General features: G+C 42.6%; 1 protein-coding gene across 1 annotated transcript in view; it reads left to right on the forward strand.

The window, feature by feature from the left end:
- The window catches only part of LOC149301636 (uncharacterized), a 47,743-nt gene that overhangs the window by 17,380 nt on the left and 12,400 nt on the right, over window positions 1–17,963 (forward strand). The window contains exon 4 of the mRNA XM_089484335.1: window positions 9,093–9,515. Within this exon, the coding sequence (XP_089340461.1) occupies window positions 9,093–9,515 (423 nt within the window). The remainder of the gene's footprint in view (window positions 1–9,092; window positions 9,516–17,963) is intronic.

Genomic DNA, 17,963 nt, shown 5'->3' on the forward strand with positions numbered 1-17,963 from the left:
CACAGTTAAGCTACGCAACCCATCCCTCTCTTTCCTAGAGTCTGTTTGGGACCCAAGTCCTTTCCTTTGGACTCAAGGAAAACCCCGTTTCCAGTCCCTCGGGAGGACTGCTAACAACCCAAGCCCTCACACTGCCTTGGCTAGAACCTTCCCCTCAGAGTCCAAAGTCCCAACTGGACTCTTCTCCAACTGACAGCCTCCGGTTGGTGTTCCCCTCTTCTCATCCAGCACCTGATTGGCTGAGCTCTAGCTGCCTCTTCATTGGTCAGCTTGAGGCTCTATTCGCCACAGGGCCTTCCCACGCAAACCTTTTGCTGGACAGCAGATGGCGCTGTAGGAGGCTTTTGCGCATGCGCCAAAAACTCCAGGCTTGCTGGAAAAAGCCACTATTGATGGGTTTTAACATGAAATATAGATATAGATATAGATATATGGATTATATATGATGATAATATATATACACACACACACACACACACACACATACACACAGAGTGGACCCTTGTTGTAGGTCGAGGTTTGGTTCCAAGATCCCCATTGTATAACAAAATACGGGGATGCTCAAGTCCCATTGACTATAATGAGAGAGCAAAATGGAGTCCGTAATAAAAACTGGAAAATCAAGGTTTGATATTTTATATTTATTCTGTTGTGGAACTTTTTCTGGCCGTGGATGCTATAAAAAAAAATCCATGTTTAAGAAGTGCAGACTGTATAAGTATAATATATAGAAGAATATTATATGTACTTATATATTATCAAAGTCAGTCCTAGTTAGGCACCAGAGAGTCCACACGGGAGAGAAGCCATACAAATGCCAGCATTGTGGGAAATGTTTTGCTTGGAAGTCAAGCTCCGTCACCTCCCTTGATCTTTCTAGGAAGGAATTAAAGACCTTTCTCTTCTGACAGGCTTTGGCCCATGTGCCCTGATTACATGCTGTTCTCCCCTGACATGCAATGGTTCTAACTCGCTAGTGTGTCTTCTTTGGTTTTAACGCTTGTTGTAGATTTTATAGAGTTTTAAAGTATTGGGTTATTTTTATGATGTTTTTATACTGTATGTTTTTATATTGCATATTGTGCTACATTTTTTTCCTTTGCTGTACCCCGCTTTGATCTATTTTTGGAAAAGTGGGTTATAAATAACAATTATTATTATTAGTAGTAGTAGTAGTGAGACATCAGAGAGTCCAGACAGGAGAGAAGCCACACAAATCCGAGTAGTGAACTAGAATTATTTTTGTCAGTAAGGAATGCATAAATTATATTTCCAATCCAGTGGTGCTAAGAAAAGGCCCTTCTGATTTGGCTTTTTAGGTTTCTCTGTCCATATGTCTGTTTATGTTTTAAAGTTATATTTTGTTAAGATTAGGTTTTAATTGCTAATAGTAAAGATAATGGCTTTGGGTTGTAAATTTGGCTGGGGTTTGTCGGTCATGGTATGGGTTAGGGAGAGGGGGGTTGGGATTTGTTGCATCTGGCTAGAATAAACACACACATTTATATATACTCTTCTACTTGCATACAATTTAAACATAAGCAAATGCATGGAGAAATATGGAGGTACATATGAATGCACATTGATGCACACATCTCACATTCTGGTCAACATCAGCATGTATATATAACCATAACTGTGTATACATTTACTTCCGGTCATAACAGCATAACTGCCCTGCGATTACTGTAATTGGAAATTTATACTTTGTGATGTTTTTATGATATGTATTTTACACATGATTGGCTCCAGGGGACACTCTGAGGGCTGCCATTGGCTGGAATCCCCTCCCTCCCACAATCCCTGGCCCTGATTGGCTTGAGATTATGTCCCTCCCACCATCCCTGTCCCTGATTGGCTGGAATCCCCATCCCTCCCACCATCCTTGGCCCTGATTGGATGTAATCCAATTTTGTGTTCCAGTGGTCATTTTGTGCAGTTTGTGACTGTGGGGAATAATGTTCCAGAACCTTCTCTGAGCCTCAGTTGAACAGAGGCTTCTCTTTCTCTCCTGAGGCTCCAGAGTCAGAAGGAGGCCAGGCTCCTTGGGCCAAAAGGAAGGAAGTGGGTCTCTTTGTGGGTCTTTTGTGTGTATATTTTCTGAGAGGGTATTTACACAGCTCTGCTCCTTCTGGGGAACATGGGTTTTCAAAGGGATCAGAAATGGGGAGGATAGTTTTAATATAAGCCTTATTGTTATTCTTCACAAACATTGGGCTTTGACTACTATCTTGTTTTTAATAACTGTTTCAATAACTGTCCAGTAATTTAATGGTATTTTATTTTGGATGGGAGTGTTAGGATCAGGGTTTGGGAGATCATGAAAGATGTTGTTATTGTATTGTATGGATATTTTTATTGTAAGCTGCTAAAAGATGGCCATTCTTGTGTAGTAATTGTCTTGTGATTAAGTCCCACAACAGCCTTGTAAGGTAGGCTTCATGGGCTCCTAGGGCTGGAAGGGAGCCCCAAGGGCCATCCATTCAGCCCCATTCTGTCCTCCAAGTCCCCCGAAGAGATGGCCATCCAGACAGAGACTCCTCCAGTGCTCTTGGAGGCAGTTTATCACATAGATTTTCTCAGAGGTCATGGGTCCCACAGTCCCATGAGAACCAGTCCTTACCCCCCACTTTGGGAGAAGAGACCCCTGGACTATTTACTACCAGGAGTTACTATGGCTGGGACTCAGAGGACTAGTTTCCTATGCGTCACGTTCTGCCCTCCATTGCCATTTCCCTTGAACTGGGCCCACTCCGTAAGACTGTGGTGGGGCAGGAGTGGGGCTGTGCCTCAGGAGAGGAGACCAATTCAGGGGGATTCAGAAGACAAAATGCCAGCAGCCGCTTTGGACTCCTGCACCCATTGGGAAGGGAGTATAGCTCAGTGGTTGGAGCAGCTGCTTTGCATGGAGGAACTCTGAGGCTTTGTCTTCACAGCCTCTCCCTCCCTTCTCCTGACCCTAAACTAGCCCTGGAGAGTCACGGCTGGCCTTCCCTCTGGACCCATGGCTCTATCAGGGGAGAGACCCTCAAGGAGGGTGACCAGATGTCCTCCCCACAAAGGAGGACAAGGCACTGCAAAGTGGAAGACGTTCAAGGAAAATGGAGCTAAAAACACATAGAGAAATGAACATTCATGCTTCTTAGTCATGCTCAAAATGGATGACCTTCTGGGACTCCTCCTGGACAGAAGGCTGAAATGTAGGACATGTCCTGGGAAAGGAGGACATCTGCTCAGCCTGCCCTCAAGGACCTCCCTGCATATAATCTGCCTTCTCTGCTTCCCCCTGAAAACACCTTTCCTGCTCCACAAAGTCCTCCAGCAAGATTTCCTCTTTCGGTTTGGTTCAGGAGGAGTTGGCAAAGCAAGGCCCTGCAGAGATTGTTGGACTGCAGTTCCCAGCATCCCCCACCAGAGCATCCCTCAGACCCCTATGGAGCCCTCTCTCCTGCTCCAGGGGAGCCTTGGCATCCCTCCAGGATTCAGGACAAGGCAGTCTGCCTGGGACCAAAGAAAGAGCAATTCTGTCCATAGGATCCCAACAGTTATAAGCTTGCAAGGTGACATTATAGATGACTAGATATTTGCATGTACACTATTAATATTCCCATGAGTTCTTTTAGTGTATATTTTAACAGTCAACAATAGAGCCTTCAATTTGTTTCCCTTCAATCAGCTCTTGTACATAAATTGTACCAAAAGAGATGCATCTCATGCTGGGAAGTGCAGTCTCCAACACTCCTGCAGCTGGAACCATATCTCTCTCAGTTCCCCAGTTGCTCAAGGTTGTTCCTCAACAGTAGGGACTCTGTAGTAGGGCTGTAGTACGAAGCCAGTCTACTCCTGTCAGTCCCATAGATATTGATCTGCTCATTTTATTTTGATTCTGTGCTGCCTAGGTGTTGAAAGGAGTGGTTTGATGGGGAGAAAATATTAATATCTTTTACTATTGATTTTAATGAGGGAGAGGGATCAGGTTTCTACTTTGTATAAAAGCACCAGGATAATTTTTAGGTGTTGTTAAGGTTTGGAAATCCTGTTTGGGGTCCCTTCTGACTTTGGGGCCCTTTCATCCTCCATTTTGGGTTCCCTGAAGGCCTCAGACTGCCAACTGCCAAGCGCTCAGGCAGAGGCTGCCATTTTGTGTTCTAGCGGCCATTTTCTACTGCTTATGACTGTGGGAATAATGTTCCAGAACCTTCTCTGAGGCCTCTTCAGTTGAACCGAGAGGTTCCTCTTTCTCTCCCTGAGGAGAATGAGGCCAGGCTCCTTGGGCCAAAAGGAAGAAAGTGTGTCTCTTTGTGTGTCTTTTGTGTCTCTTTTCTGAGAAGGTTTTCTTATTACACAGCTCTGCTCTTTCTGGGGAACATGGGTTTTAAAGGGGATCAGAAATGGGAAAGATAGTTTTAATAGAAGCCTTATTCTTATTCTTCACAAACATTGGGCTTTGACTTCTAAGAGGAGGCTAGTCCCCCAAACAAGAAGCTCCTTTGGGAGGTTTTAAAAGCCTCCCCAGTTTTCTTATTAAGAGATTTTCAGGCAAGAAGGAAGCTGACTGACCAGACCATTTCATATGACCAATATACATAGAAACAAACAAGAACAACAAAAATAAGGATTAGACAGATAAGCAGACTGCTTTTTTTTTTTTTTTTTTTTTTTTTTTTTAAGGAAAACCATTAGGTCGGTAAAAACAAGACTTTGGTGCTTCTGCCCTTTTACAACTGACTGAGGCTGTATCTGCACTGCAGAAATAATCCAGTTCTAAATCCAGTGTGTTAACTCTCCTGGCTCCATCCTATGGAATCCTGGGATTTGTAGTTCGTTGGGGCACCAGAGATCTCTGGCAGAGAAGGCTAAGTGTCCCAAAGGAAAAAGCCCAGGATTCCATAGCATTGAGTGTTTAAAGCGGTGTCAAAGTGCCTTATTTCTGCAGTGTGGATGCAACCTTCTTGGGAAAGGGGCTGATGATGGAGAAAAGCACTGAGGACATCTGGACTTTTCAGCAGATGATATGATTATTTATTTATGATGCACTCATTTCACATCTAGCTACGGGGACATAACCAGGGCCCTCTCCAATTCCTCATCCCCTAATCCCCCACCACTCTAAGAAGGCATGGAGTATCTGTTGTGTAGGGGAGCTGCAGTGAATCTATGCTAGGTCCAGGGGGCTTTGTTTGGTGCAGAGGGAGGAAGGGGATGCCCACCTCTGCATCAGCCCAAAGGAGACATATGTCACCTGCGTATGTCACTAGCAGGATGCTGTTGTCTTTATTCAACATTATTTCCTGTTCTTGATCAGAGTCTGATTTACAAATACCATATTGATTTTATCCATTAGGAAGAGCTTTCTTAATTGTCTGTAAAAGAACCATGAAAGATCATTACCCTGATCATTAGGATCTTCTCGTGTCTTTATTCTATAACCAGTTCTATCTATTTGCATTCATTCTTTATAGGAGATCCAATTTGTGTCCTTTTTTGAATCTCTGGTCTCTTCTCTCAGGAACTTCATCTCGGCCCCCTTGGACACAGTTTTGGGACACTTTTTGCTGGAAGAGACCCAAGAGCAAGACCACCAGGACCCCTGCCCACCTGATGGCCGACACAGAGGCCAAGTGGAGGGAGTTGGGCCCCAAGAGAAAGAGGATGCAGAGGTACAAGAACTCTTTGTTGAGTCGAAGTCCTTGACTATTACTTTCATCTGTATCACTGCTGGGCCAGCTCTTGAAAGCAAGAGGGGAACATACTCTCCCAATTTACCAGAGACAGTCCTGGTTAATCCTCTGTCAGCCCACTTTTTTGGGGGCTTTTAAAAATGTCCCAGTTGCTCTCTCCTCCTCCCACTTTCCCCCTTCTCAGCTCACTTCAATTCCTGAGTGTCATTCAGTTTGCACCCCATCAACTCAAAAGTGGGTAGAGGAGAGGAAACAAAGAGGCAGGATATTGCCCTTCCCAGGAGGCTGAAACAAAAGCAAACTGCTGTGCCCTTCCTAGCTTGTGTGATCTTCCTCATAAACAACTTTGGCCATCTTCACCGCCTTCTGGGTTGCTTATCCACATGCGTCTTGCTTTTCCAATCTGTCAAATATTGGGCGCTATGGGAGAACATCTCTGGATCTAAATATGGAGTGGACCCAGTGGCCCTCAAGCCCAGAGTGCTCCCCAGAAATGTTTTTTAATAATGACATTTGGTTCTAAAATTTGGGAAGAAATGTCTAAATGCACCATAATTCTTTGGTGGCTAAATGTACTGTATGTGTTGGGATAGTCAATATCCTAATCCATTATCAATATCCCAGCCATGGCCTAAATTATATTGTGTATTATATTGTATAGTATATTGAAAAGATTCAAGACAAACTGGATCTCAAAGGCAGTAGCTTTTTTCTTGCTGACAGAATTTAGAGTTTATTTGCTGGACTGAATTATAAAGTGATGAAATAATATTTTGATGCACCATGTGCTTTCCTTCCTTTTGCTTAGTCACTCGGTGGATGAGGGCTATTTTCTGTTGCAGGTGACCTTTGCGGATGTTGCAGTATATTTCACTGAAGAGGAATGGAAACTGTTGACGAATAAGCAGAGACTGATGTACAGTTATGTAATGATGGAAAACTATGAGAATGTGGCCTCTGTGGGTAAGGAACCTGAATCCATTCTCCTTTCTATGAAGACTGAGGCCCCTTTAATGCTTAATTATCATAGTGCTATGCTTCCACTAGAATTACAGAATCATAGCGTTGGAATAGATCACAAGGGCCATCCAATTCAACTCACTTCTGCCATGCAGAAATACACATTCCAAGCATCATCCAGCCTCTGTTTAAAGACCTCCAAAGAAGAAGACTCCACTAAATTCTAAGGGAGTATATTCCACAGTCGAAGAGCTCTTAATGTCCCAAAGTTCCTCCTAATGTTGAGGTGGAACTTCTTTCCCTGTGGCTTGCATCCATTGTGGTGTCTCCTTTTCTCTGTAGCAAGCAGAAAGCAAGCTTGCTGCATCCTCAATACGATGACCCTTTCCGATATTTAAACATGGATATCATATCCACTCTTAACTTTCTTTTCTCCAGGGTAAACATACTCAGCTCTCTAAGCTGCTCCTCACAGGGCTTGATGGTTTCCAGATCCTTCACCATTTTGGTTGCCCTCCTCTGGGCATGTTCTAACTGAATTGTGGATTATTCCAAGTGAGGATTATTCCAAGTGAGGCCTGACCAGAGCAGAATCGAGTGGCACTATCACTTCCCTTGATCTAGAAACTATACTCGTATTGATGCAGTCAAGAATCACACGGGCCTTTAGGAGTCCTAGATCCCTTTCAAGCGCAGTTTAATTGTGAAAACAACATCCTGTAGAATATTTGAATTTGTAGTTTAGTGAGGCACTATTGGAGAGACACCAAAGGAGAGGGGCCTTGGGGATTGGGAGACAGCCACGAACCTGACAGATTTTAAGAACCTGTTTGAGAGAACATCTGAGAATCGGCTCAAATCTTTGTTTTCAGACATATTTAGGGGTTCCATTAAGCAGTTATGAGTAATATTTGTGAAGGGAGGAAAGGGGGACACAAAACCTGCTTTTTCTCTAGGTTTTCTTTTCCTAACTGAGCTTGCTTAGTTCCATGGTTGATTCCAGAGGGCCCTTATTACCCAAAATGCTGGAGTCTGGGGAGGACACCCAAAAGAGCTATACTTTTAGGAGAATTTGGTACTTAGTTGAAAGCAGATATATAGTTTGGTTGGGTCAAGAGCGACCTCGGGATTCATCCCAACTATACCAGGCCTGGAAGCACAGAGAACTTCAAAGGCATTTGAAATAGGTTTTTATGTTTTATTTAGGGGGAAAGCAATATACACACATATACAGATATAGGTGTTCACACACACACGCAAAGACTAGTAACAAAGGTGGGAGTGGTGAATGGTGTGAGGCTTTGCTAATGGTAAAACTTTACCTAGGTGGATCTTGATTGCAATTGCTGAGGGTCCAGAATTGTGAGAGAAGTCAGTAACTCCAATGGCAAGTGGAGCTGGCGAGTGTAGTGAGGTGTTCAGCAATGTAAAGCGACAGACTGTCTGTCTGTAATTGGACTGACGTCGAAGAACAGTCAGTCAGGGCAGATATTTATACTGTAATTGTTTCTTGGGGCCAGAAACCGAGTGTTCAAAAAGGTTTATATCATTTTAGAAAGATTCCTGGGGGAGAGAATGGTTTGAAACTAAATTAAATGCAATGGGTGCTTGGTGGAAATATCTCAGACAGAAAGGATTAGCACACCGGCTCTTGGTCCTTCTTGGCTCTGAATTCCTATTGCATTCACAATCCAATATACAGCGCAATCTGAGGGTGACACTCCCAGATGCAGCTCAAATATAACATAGCAGAGTATAGAAACAAATATCCAGATACAGATATTGGCAATACACTGGCCACTTTTCACTTAAAAATAAATCAGAAACAAATTTGTTTCATTTAATTCCTTGGAGTTTCTCTCTCTTGATTCGCAAAATAATACAAATATTTGCAAGCTCTCCTCTCTGACTTCCATCAACTTCACCATCCCTTGTACACACAACTTCAATCCAATCCACACCAATCCGCATGTGAGCTGTATACTGTATTGGTTGTGAGAAAACTCCAGGTGCCAAACAACATGAAGGGACCTCTGCAGTTAGCTTGCATCATGCCTTGGGCTCTGACTCAAGACTCTATGGCAGTTTCACGGGATATGATGCCACCTGTCAATCAAAGTATTTTTGCAAACGGTTAATGGAATATTTTTTCAACAGTCCTTTGACAATCTGCTTCCAATGATTCCTTCATCAAAGTTCCCTCAATCTCTTCTTTGGTAGCTCCTATGAGTAAGGATACAATCATTTTATGGATTTGGGGGCATCTAGAACAGGGTCATGCTCAGGTCACTCACACCAACTTTATTAATCTAATCTGAAATAGGGAGGGGTGAACGTTGGGCTAAATCCTGGAGTAACATCTTCTATTAACACTGAGATTGTCTTGTCTGTCATTTTCCTTGTTTACAGAATCACTTGTCAGTCATGAGAGAATCCACACAAGAAACAAGTCACATAAATGTCAGCATTGTGGGAAAAATTTTGCTTACAAGTCAATCCTAGTGGCACATCAGAGAGTCCACACAGGAGAGAAGCCATTCAAATGCCAGCATTGTGGGAAATGTTTTGCCTACAAGTCAGTCCTTGTCATGCATCGAAAAGTCCACACTGGGGAGAAACCATACAAATGCCAGTGTTGTGGGAAATGTTTTCCTCAGAAGTCAAGCCTAGTGACACACCAGAGTGTCCACACAGGAGAGAAGCCATACAAATGCCAGCATTGTGAGAAATGTTTTTATTTGAAGTCAATCCTAGTGACACATCAGAGTGTCCACACAGGAGAGAAGCCATACAAATGCCAGCATTGTGGTAAATGTTTTTCTTGGAAGTTAAGCCTAATGACACACCAGAGAATCCACACAGGCGAGAAGCCATATAACTGCCATTATTGTGGGAAATGTTTTTCTAGGAAGTCACACCTAGTAACACACAAGAGAATCCACACTGAGAGAAGCCACACAAATGCCAGCATTGTGGGAAATGTTTTTCTTGGAAGTCAAACCTAGTGAGACATCAGAGATTCCACACAGGAGAGAAGCCACACAAATGCCAGCATTGTGGGAAATGTTTTTCTTGGAAGTCAAACCTAGTGAGACATCAGAAATTCCACACAGGAGAGAAGCCATACAAATGCCAGCATTGTGGGAACTATTATTCTCAGAGGTCAAACCTAGTGACACACAAGAGAATCCACACAGGAGAGAAGCCATACAAATGCCAGCATTGTGGGAAAGGGTTTTCTTCGAAGTCAGTCCTAGTGAGACATCAGAGAGTCCACACAGGAGAGAAGCCACACAAATCCCAGTAGTGAATTAACATTTTTCTCAATAATGAATACAAAAAATATATTTTCAATCCAGTGGTGCTAAGAAAAGGCCCATGTGATTTTGTTTGTAAGCTTTGTGTGTCGATATGTCTGTTTGTGTTTTAAAGTTGTATTTTGTTATTTTAAGGTTTTAATTGCTAATAGTATAGATAATTACTTTGGGTTGTAAATTTGGCTGGAAATTGTGGGTCGTGGTATAGGTTAGGTAGTTCAAGGACTGGGATTTGTTATAGATGTGTAGAATAGTTATGGGAATGATAACTTTTGTAATGTGTGGGATGTTGGCTGAAGAAAGTTGGGGGCAGGTATTGACAGAAAGGGCTAGTTTGTGGGAATGGCAATGGTGGCCTTATTATCTGTGGGGCAGAGACTGTGGGAATTGGAGGTGGGGGCTACGTTTTGAAGAGGGTGGTGTTTTAGGTTTTGGGGTTTTAATGTATTGTTTGGATTGGAGTGGGCATTTCTGGCTTAAACACTAGATTTCTATGTGTTCTCAATAAAGTTCTTTGCTGTTTCAACACACTGGACTCTTTGATGCACAAAGTTCTGAATCTGCCCAAAACTGACCCTTTCTTCTCTCCTCAGTCCTCAGCTCCATTCCCAGCCATAAGAACAGCAGAGGCAAACACACACAGTCACACACACACATACAGGATACACAGAGAGAGCCTTCCTGTCCTGCCTTTCCCTCCTGAGTCCAGCTCTGCACCTTGGGCTCCATTGCTGTTTCCTCAAAGGAAGGAAGGAAGGGGAGGCCGCTGAACCCCCAGAGCATACCTTCCTTTCCCGCAAACGCCCCCAGCGGAATAAGCAGCAGCAGCGTCTAGGCCCTTGTAATCCCTGCGCATGCTGAGAAGTGGCATCGAGGGGGATGTTGCAGTCGCCCAGGACTAAAAGCCTAGGCGAATCCAGCAGCAGCTCAAAGACCAGTTGTGTCAGATCCACTAGGGAGTCTGTTAAGGAACAGGGCAGACAGTAAACCCACAGAATCCCCAGGCTTTCCCTAGTCTTTAAGCTGAGGTACGTACATTCGATGTGGTCCATCATACGGATAGGTATCCTGGGCAAAGCAAGATTGTCTTTATGGACCAAAGGCACTCCCATTACCTGCTCACTGAGGGAGAACCCGGCTGGTAAGGCCTGATCCCAGGTGGCTGAGCTCTCATCACCAGCCAGGTCTCCGTGAAACAAGCCAGGTCAGCCTCTTGGTCCAGTAGGACATCACGGACTATGTGCATTTTAGTTTTGACTGACCTGGCATTACACAAGAGCAGGGAAAGGTTCTGTGGTTGGTTTGGTCTGCTCTCCAGCCCTTTTGGGAAAGCAGGGTGAATGGAAGGGGAGAGAGAGATCTGTCAGGGCCCTAATTGCAGCCCCTCTTGCAACACAAAAAGTAATACTTTGAAAAAGGAGCAGCTTTTATTGAAGAAGAAGATACATGTAATAGAAGTCACTTTTTTGTCAGGAATTAAAGAAGATATAAATATATCCCTTTTACAACCATATGAATCCACCCCACTCCGTTTACCAATAAAGCTAATTAATTGGATATCCCTTTCCCGCACAGCATTCTCCCGCCTTTTCTACGCAGTGTCCTCCCATCCGGGATTCTGGCACCTTTTCTAAAAACAATTAAGCTCTCATGTGCCTTTTCTCAACCACTGCACCTGTGACCTTGGACCACAGAACTCAGCCACCCAACAGTTTAATTAATATTATGGCTTAACTATATATATAGTTAATAAATATATATCCCCATCAATCCCAATCTAGTATGATACCATGTGAAAAGATAATAAGCATAAACCCATAGTAACATAATAAAATATAAAAATACCAATAACTCTCTAGGTTCCCCCTCCTTTTACAGAGACAGTCTTTTAAACGCAAGCCTCTGTTAGAAGGGTGATTCCCACACATTCCAGTCCTAGCAAAGAAGCACATTCTTTAGCCATGATCTCCCTACCTCTTTCTAGCATCTTCTATTAAAGCACATATTAAAACATGTTATTTTAACCCACCATAAATCCCATCTATCTTAACTCTAATCTAAACCTAAACCTATAACCTTTATGGCATGAATCCCAAATGAATAAATGCACGAATAAAGGTATTCGTGACATATTGTGATTTCAGGCTGGTGCTCCTTACCTGAATGAGACTGGCCCATTGCAACCTGAGGCTGATGCTTCTTGCCTGAAACATTGAGACTGGCCCATTGTGACTTCAGTCTGATGCTCCTTGGATGAAGGACTGAGACAGTACTATTGTGACTTCAGGGTGGTGTTATTTACCTGAAGGATTGGGACTGGCCCATTATGTGTCAGAAACAGTGTATAAGGGTTCTGTCATAAAGAGTAAAATATTAGGATTTGGTTATTAAAGTAGGAGTTATAGTTGTAGTTCATAGTAGGTAGTGCAGAGTGATGTGTTGTAGAAAGCATGTAGTGGGAAATGTTAGGAAGACAGAGTGGCTTTTAGATGAAGGAGGGCATTTGGAGAGGGGCTGGGGTTACAGCTGGAGGCTGGTTAACAAGGAGGAGTCAAGCTGGCTTCGGAACAATGCTCTTCAAGGTGAGGCTGTCTGGGAGAAAGGAAGGGAAGTATACACAACCTTGGCTTAGGGAGGGGTTGAACAAGGTCCTTTGGACTTCAGACTTTGCAAAAAGGTGTTAATGGATGTTTCTGCGTGGATTCATCAATAAAGCTGCTGTTGTTTCAAATGGGTTTTATTTTTTGAGCACAGGACTAACTCCAGATCTCACAGTTTGCAAAGTCTCACTTTTTTACCTCCAATGGAGACCCAGGAACAAGGGTGGTTCTGGAGATCCCAGTGGTGGAGGAGCAGGTGCCTTCTTCAGAGGAACTAGGAACCAAGCCCAAGACTGGGAAACCTCCTGAAGCTCACACCATCCAGGCCACCACTGGAGGATTTGGGTTTCCGGCCCCAGACTGGGGAAAGGAAGGCCGTCGGGGGGCAGAGTGACAGCCTGAGACCTGGCAGTAGGAGAGTCCCTTGATAGCTGCCCCAGCAAAGAAGAACCCCAGGTAGAAGTTTATTGACTGGAGGAAGACAGAAAGGAAATAAAGGACTGTATGAAGGGGATGGTGTCCAAGTTAAAGATGTAAGACAAATGTGTGAATTCTGACTTAAACCCAAAACTGAAGAACCAAAGAACCAAGGAATGGTGTTTTAAAATAAGCTAAAGAACTAAACAAGATGGTTCCACGCAGAGCATTGATGTGAAGGAGGGATTTGGCATCTGAGACGAGGAAAGGCTGAGGAATTTGGAAGCTGAAGCGGGGAGATGTTCAGGTGTGTCGAACTATGACCGGAAAGGTTCTTTTTCTCCTGAGTCGCAATAAAGAGGAACTGACAGGACAATGGACTAATTTGAACAGAACGACCTGCCTTTGAACAGCGTGGACTGTTTGAACAGCTGTCTCCTCCCGAAAAGAAGAAGTTGAGTAATGGGCTGCAATATTGCAAGAATTTAGCAGCCAAAAGCCAGAGAGAAGAAAAGTATAAGGAGCCTTGGCTTTCACCCTAATTTTGTTGGCACCAACCACGCGGCAACGATGTCATCCCCAGCCTTTGAGGACAAATGATCTATGTCTGGTGGAAGGAAAGTGTGTGTGAGTATTGTATGGATGTGTGAGTGAATGAAAGAGCTCTTGATAATCAATGTTTGTATTATTTTTTGTGATTTAATAAATTTTTGCATGTAAAGTGTTTAAACCCAAATTTGGTGTCTCACTATCTGTCTTAGCCCTGCTCTGAATAAGTCCACAGAAAGAGAAATTTTCATTACATGCTTTCAGGTTAAACAGGTTGCCCTTACAAACTTGGGCATAACAAAGATGTGGAGGAGGAAGATGTCAGAGATGAACTGAGGGCAGCTGATGCTTCTTGCTTGAAGCACTGAGACTGTCCCATTGTGACGTCAGTCTGATGCTCTTTGCCTGAAGCTTTGAGACTGTCCCATTGCGGTTTCCAAATCCTTCACCATTTTAGTCGCCCTCCTTTGGACTGGACACATTATTCCAGGTGGGGCCTGACCAGACCAGAATAGAGTGGCACTATTACTTCCCTTGATCTAGACACTATACCTCTATTGATGCAGCCTTTAATCGCATTGGCCTTTTTAGCTGCTGCATCACACTGTTGAGTCATGTTCAACTTGTGTCTACTTGATTCTTATATCCCTTTCACACGTAGTTTCATTCAGCCAGGTGTCCCCCATCCTATATCTGTGCATTTCATTTTTCCGCCCTTAATGCAGTACCTTACATTTCTCCCTGCTGAATTTCATTTTGTTAGCTTTGGACCAGCTTTCTAGTCTATTCAGGTCCTTTTGAATTTTGATCCTGTCCTCTGGAGTATTAGCTACTCATCTTAATTTGGTGTCATCTGCAAATTTGATAAGTATGGCCCCAATTCTGTCCTCCAAGTCATTGATACAGATGTTGAATAGCACTGGGCCCCGGACAGAGCGCCACTGGACACCCCACTGGTCACTTCAGGATGAAAAGGAGTCAGTCATTCTTGAGCACCCTTTCAGTTTGGCCGGTCAACCAATTATAAATCCATGTAACAGTTACCTTGTCTAGCTTGTTTCATGTTTTTGTTTTATATTCTTTTTTTTTAATTTTATTTTTATTTGGTTTTTCTTTTCTTTACATCCTTATTTTCAGTAATCATCAATAAAAGATCATACATATCGTCTATACCTTCCCTTATCCCATTCCCTTCTCTCCCTTTCCCCCCTTAAACCCCCCACCCTCTTACCCTTCCCCTCCTTCCCCTCCCCCCTGTACACATCCTAGTACATTCCAACCTATATAGTCCTTTAGAGATTACATATTACTCTTTCAATTTTCCTTTACAATCATCATCCTTCCTTTACATATATCTATATACAAGTCATTTCTTTCGCTCTTTACCTCTTTACTTCCTAATCTTCCTTTTCTTTTCTTTTCCTCTCCTTTATTTTCCTTTTACTAGTTTTCTTTTCTTCTTTCCACATAACGTATTACTATGTTCCATTCATCTTTATCCTTATCCTCTTCCTCTTTTTCTCCTTTTAACCTTTTAGACAATCTGTCTGAATCTCTCATATCTAACAATTTATTAGTCCATTCTTTTAATGTAGGGGTCTGTGTAGATCTCCATTTTTGGGCGTATAACAACCTTGCTGCTGTCACCATGTATAACACAATTTTCCAATATGTTCTTTCAGTCTCTCTTCCTATCACGCCTGTCATATTTAACAAAAATAACTCCGGGTTTTTGGGGAAATTCCTTTCCCACATTTCTTTCATTGCTTCATATATTTCCCCCCAAAACTGCTTTGCTTTGTTACAGACCCACCACATGTGGTAAAACGTTCCTTCTGTTTTTCCACACTTCCAACACATTTTGTTTACCTTTTTGTACATTTTGGATAGCTTAACCGGTGTCAAATACCAAAAATAAAACATTTTAAAGAAATTTTCTTTCAGGTGCTGTGCCATGGTGAACTTATAGGTTTTCCTCCATGACAATTCCCAGTTTTCTAAGAATATATTTTGTTGTATTATTTGACTCCACTTTGTCATGTTTTCTTTAATCACTTCCTGTTCCAAATCTCTTTTTAGTAGTTCCCTATAATATTTTGTTATCTTTTTCTTTTTCTGTTTTTCTAATATTATTATGTCCAATTCATTGTTTTTTTCTCTATTCCTTCTTGCTTCATGTCTTTCTTAAATCTTTCTTCTAATTGTTTATATGCAAACCATTCTATTTCTATATTTTCTTGTTCTAATTTTTCTCTAGATTTAAGTTTTAATACCGCTTTTTCCCCTTCTTCCACAATATGCTCATATGTTATCCATTTTTCTTGTACTTTTCTAAATTGTTTTATATACTGTTTAATTTGGTTAATTGCTATTAGTGAATTTCCAAGAGTGGCCACCAGATGGCGCTCCAGGATAGAAGTTGGTGAGAAGCCAAAGGAGGCTGCAGTGCCCTGAGGATCCACAAGAGGGCGATATTGTATTAGGAATGTTCTTTTTTTAAATACATTTTAAATACATTTTTATTAAATTAAAAAACATATATACATACATGCATATTCACTGCATACAAAGTCACAAACATAAAACATTCTTAATTACTTACTTAACATTGACATTCTTACCTACCAACTTAAGGCTTTAAGGGTTTTCCATAGCCTTTCATGATATATGCAGTCAAAGGCTTTGCTATAGTGACCAATGTTTCACAAACTCTGGTCTTCCAAGTGGTTTGGACTTTACTGGTCAGTAAACAGGAAAGCTGCAATCCTGGGAACAAGTTTAGGAAACACTGCTATAGTCTATTAAGCACACGGTGATTCTTCCCCTGGAATGCCTTTGTACAGGCACACAACTACAAATCCCAGAATCCCATATCACTCAGAGCCATGGCAGTTAAAGGTGGACTATTTCTGCAGTGTAGATGCAACCAAAATGAATTACAACTCATAGAGTTGGGAGAGACCACAAGGGCCATCCAGTCCAACCCCATTCTGCCATGCAGGAACTCTCAATCAAGGCATCCCTGACCGATGGCCATCCAACCTCTGCTTAAAGACCTCCAAGGAAGGGGACTCCACCAAAATCTCCGAGGGAGTTTGTTCTACTGTCAAACAGCCCTTTCTGTCAGGAGGTCCTTCCTAATGTTGAGCTGGAATCTCTTTTCCTGCAGTTTGCATCCATTGCTCTGGGTCCTAGTCTCTGGAGCAGCAGAAAACAAGCTTGCTCCCTCCTCAATATGACATCAAATATTTAAACAGGGCTATCATACCACATCTTAACCTTCTCTTCTTCAGGCTAAACATCCCTAGTTCCCTAAGTCCTTCCTCATAGGGCTTCATAAATCCTGTATAAAGATTTCTGCTTCAGACTCAAGAATGGCCTTTCCTCCTCTTCTGTGAAGAACACTGCGGCATCTGAAAAGGTGACCTGCAATAGAAGATAGCCCTCATCCAGAGAGCGATTCAGGAGGGAAGCACAGGGTGAATCCCAAATATGATTGGATCCCTTCAGGATATCATAAGAGTGGGAGATATTGGAACATCTTCCCTTCTCTTTTCCTTAGCTCCCTGGATCTTCAAGAATGGGGTGAGAGGGGAAAGACAAGGCTGCAATCTTTCTTCCTGGTCATCTAGATTTCTCCTGGGATGGGAGTATTTGTTTAGCAATGAAAGCTCTTCCCTGGAGGCCTTCCCAATCTGCTTTACTAAACTGACAGAAGTCTAGGGCAGCATCACCCAATAATCAGATTTATTTATTTATTTATTTGATTTCTAGTCTTTATGGAGGTCCAGTTCTTTTTGGAGGCAGAGAACACTCCAGGGCCCTCTTCCCTTCCCTGGCAATAGAAATAGGAAGACCACATATTCAGCCATTAGGAATGGCTTCCTTTCATAATGGCTCCAAACCAGCTGCCTTCACCAGGAGCCTCACTGAATCAAGCCCTGTCTCAAAGGCATGCGTTCAATGCTCTTTTAGGAACAGAAGATGTCCTCCTGGAGACACTCTGAGGGCTGCCATTGTCTGGAATCCCTGTCCCTCCCACCATCCCTGGCCCTGATTGGCTGGAATCCCAGTCCCTCCCACATCCCACAGAGAATGACATCACTGCTACGGAAGGCTCTCTTGACCAATCAGAGAGCAAGATAAAGGTTCTTCCGGAAGCTTCCGTAAGAATGAGATATAAGGCCTGAGAGACCAAGAGACAGTTGGGGGAATTGTGTCGGTTGGAGATCGAGAGAGAGAGTTAAAGAGCGGATCTTGGAAGTTAGTCTCAGAATTGGAGGCTTAGGTTTATTTATTATTTTAATAGCTTGTATGAATTGAATATTATATACTTACAAATATTGTAACCTGCAAGATTCTTAATATCTTGTATGACTTACATTTTAGTTATATTTTGTTATTTATAGTAAATATCTCCTTGGAGTATCTACTACTCG

Source organism: Sceloporus occidentalis, unplaced genomic scaffold (assembly GCF_023333645.1).
Source record: "Sceloporus occidentalis isolate IW3139 unplaced genomic scaffold, rSceOcc1.0.p SCAF_21, whole genome shotgun sequence".
Taxonomy (NCBI): Eukaryota; Metazoa; Chordata; class Lepidosauria; order Squamata; family Phrynosomatidae; genus Sceloporus; species Sceloporus occidentalis.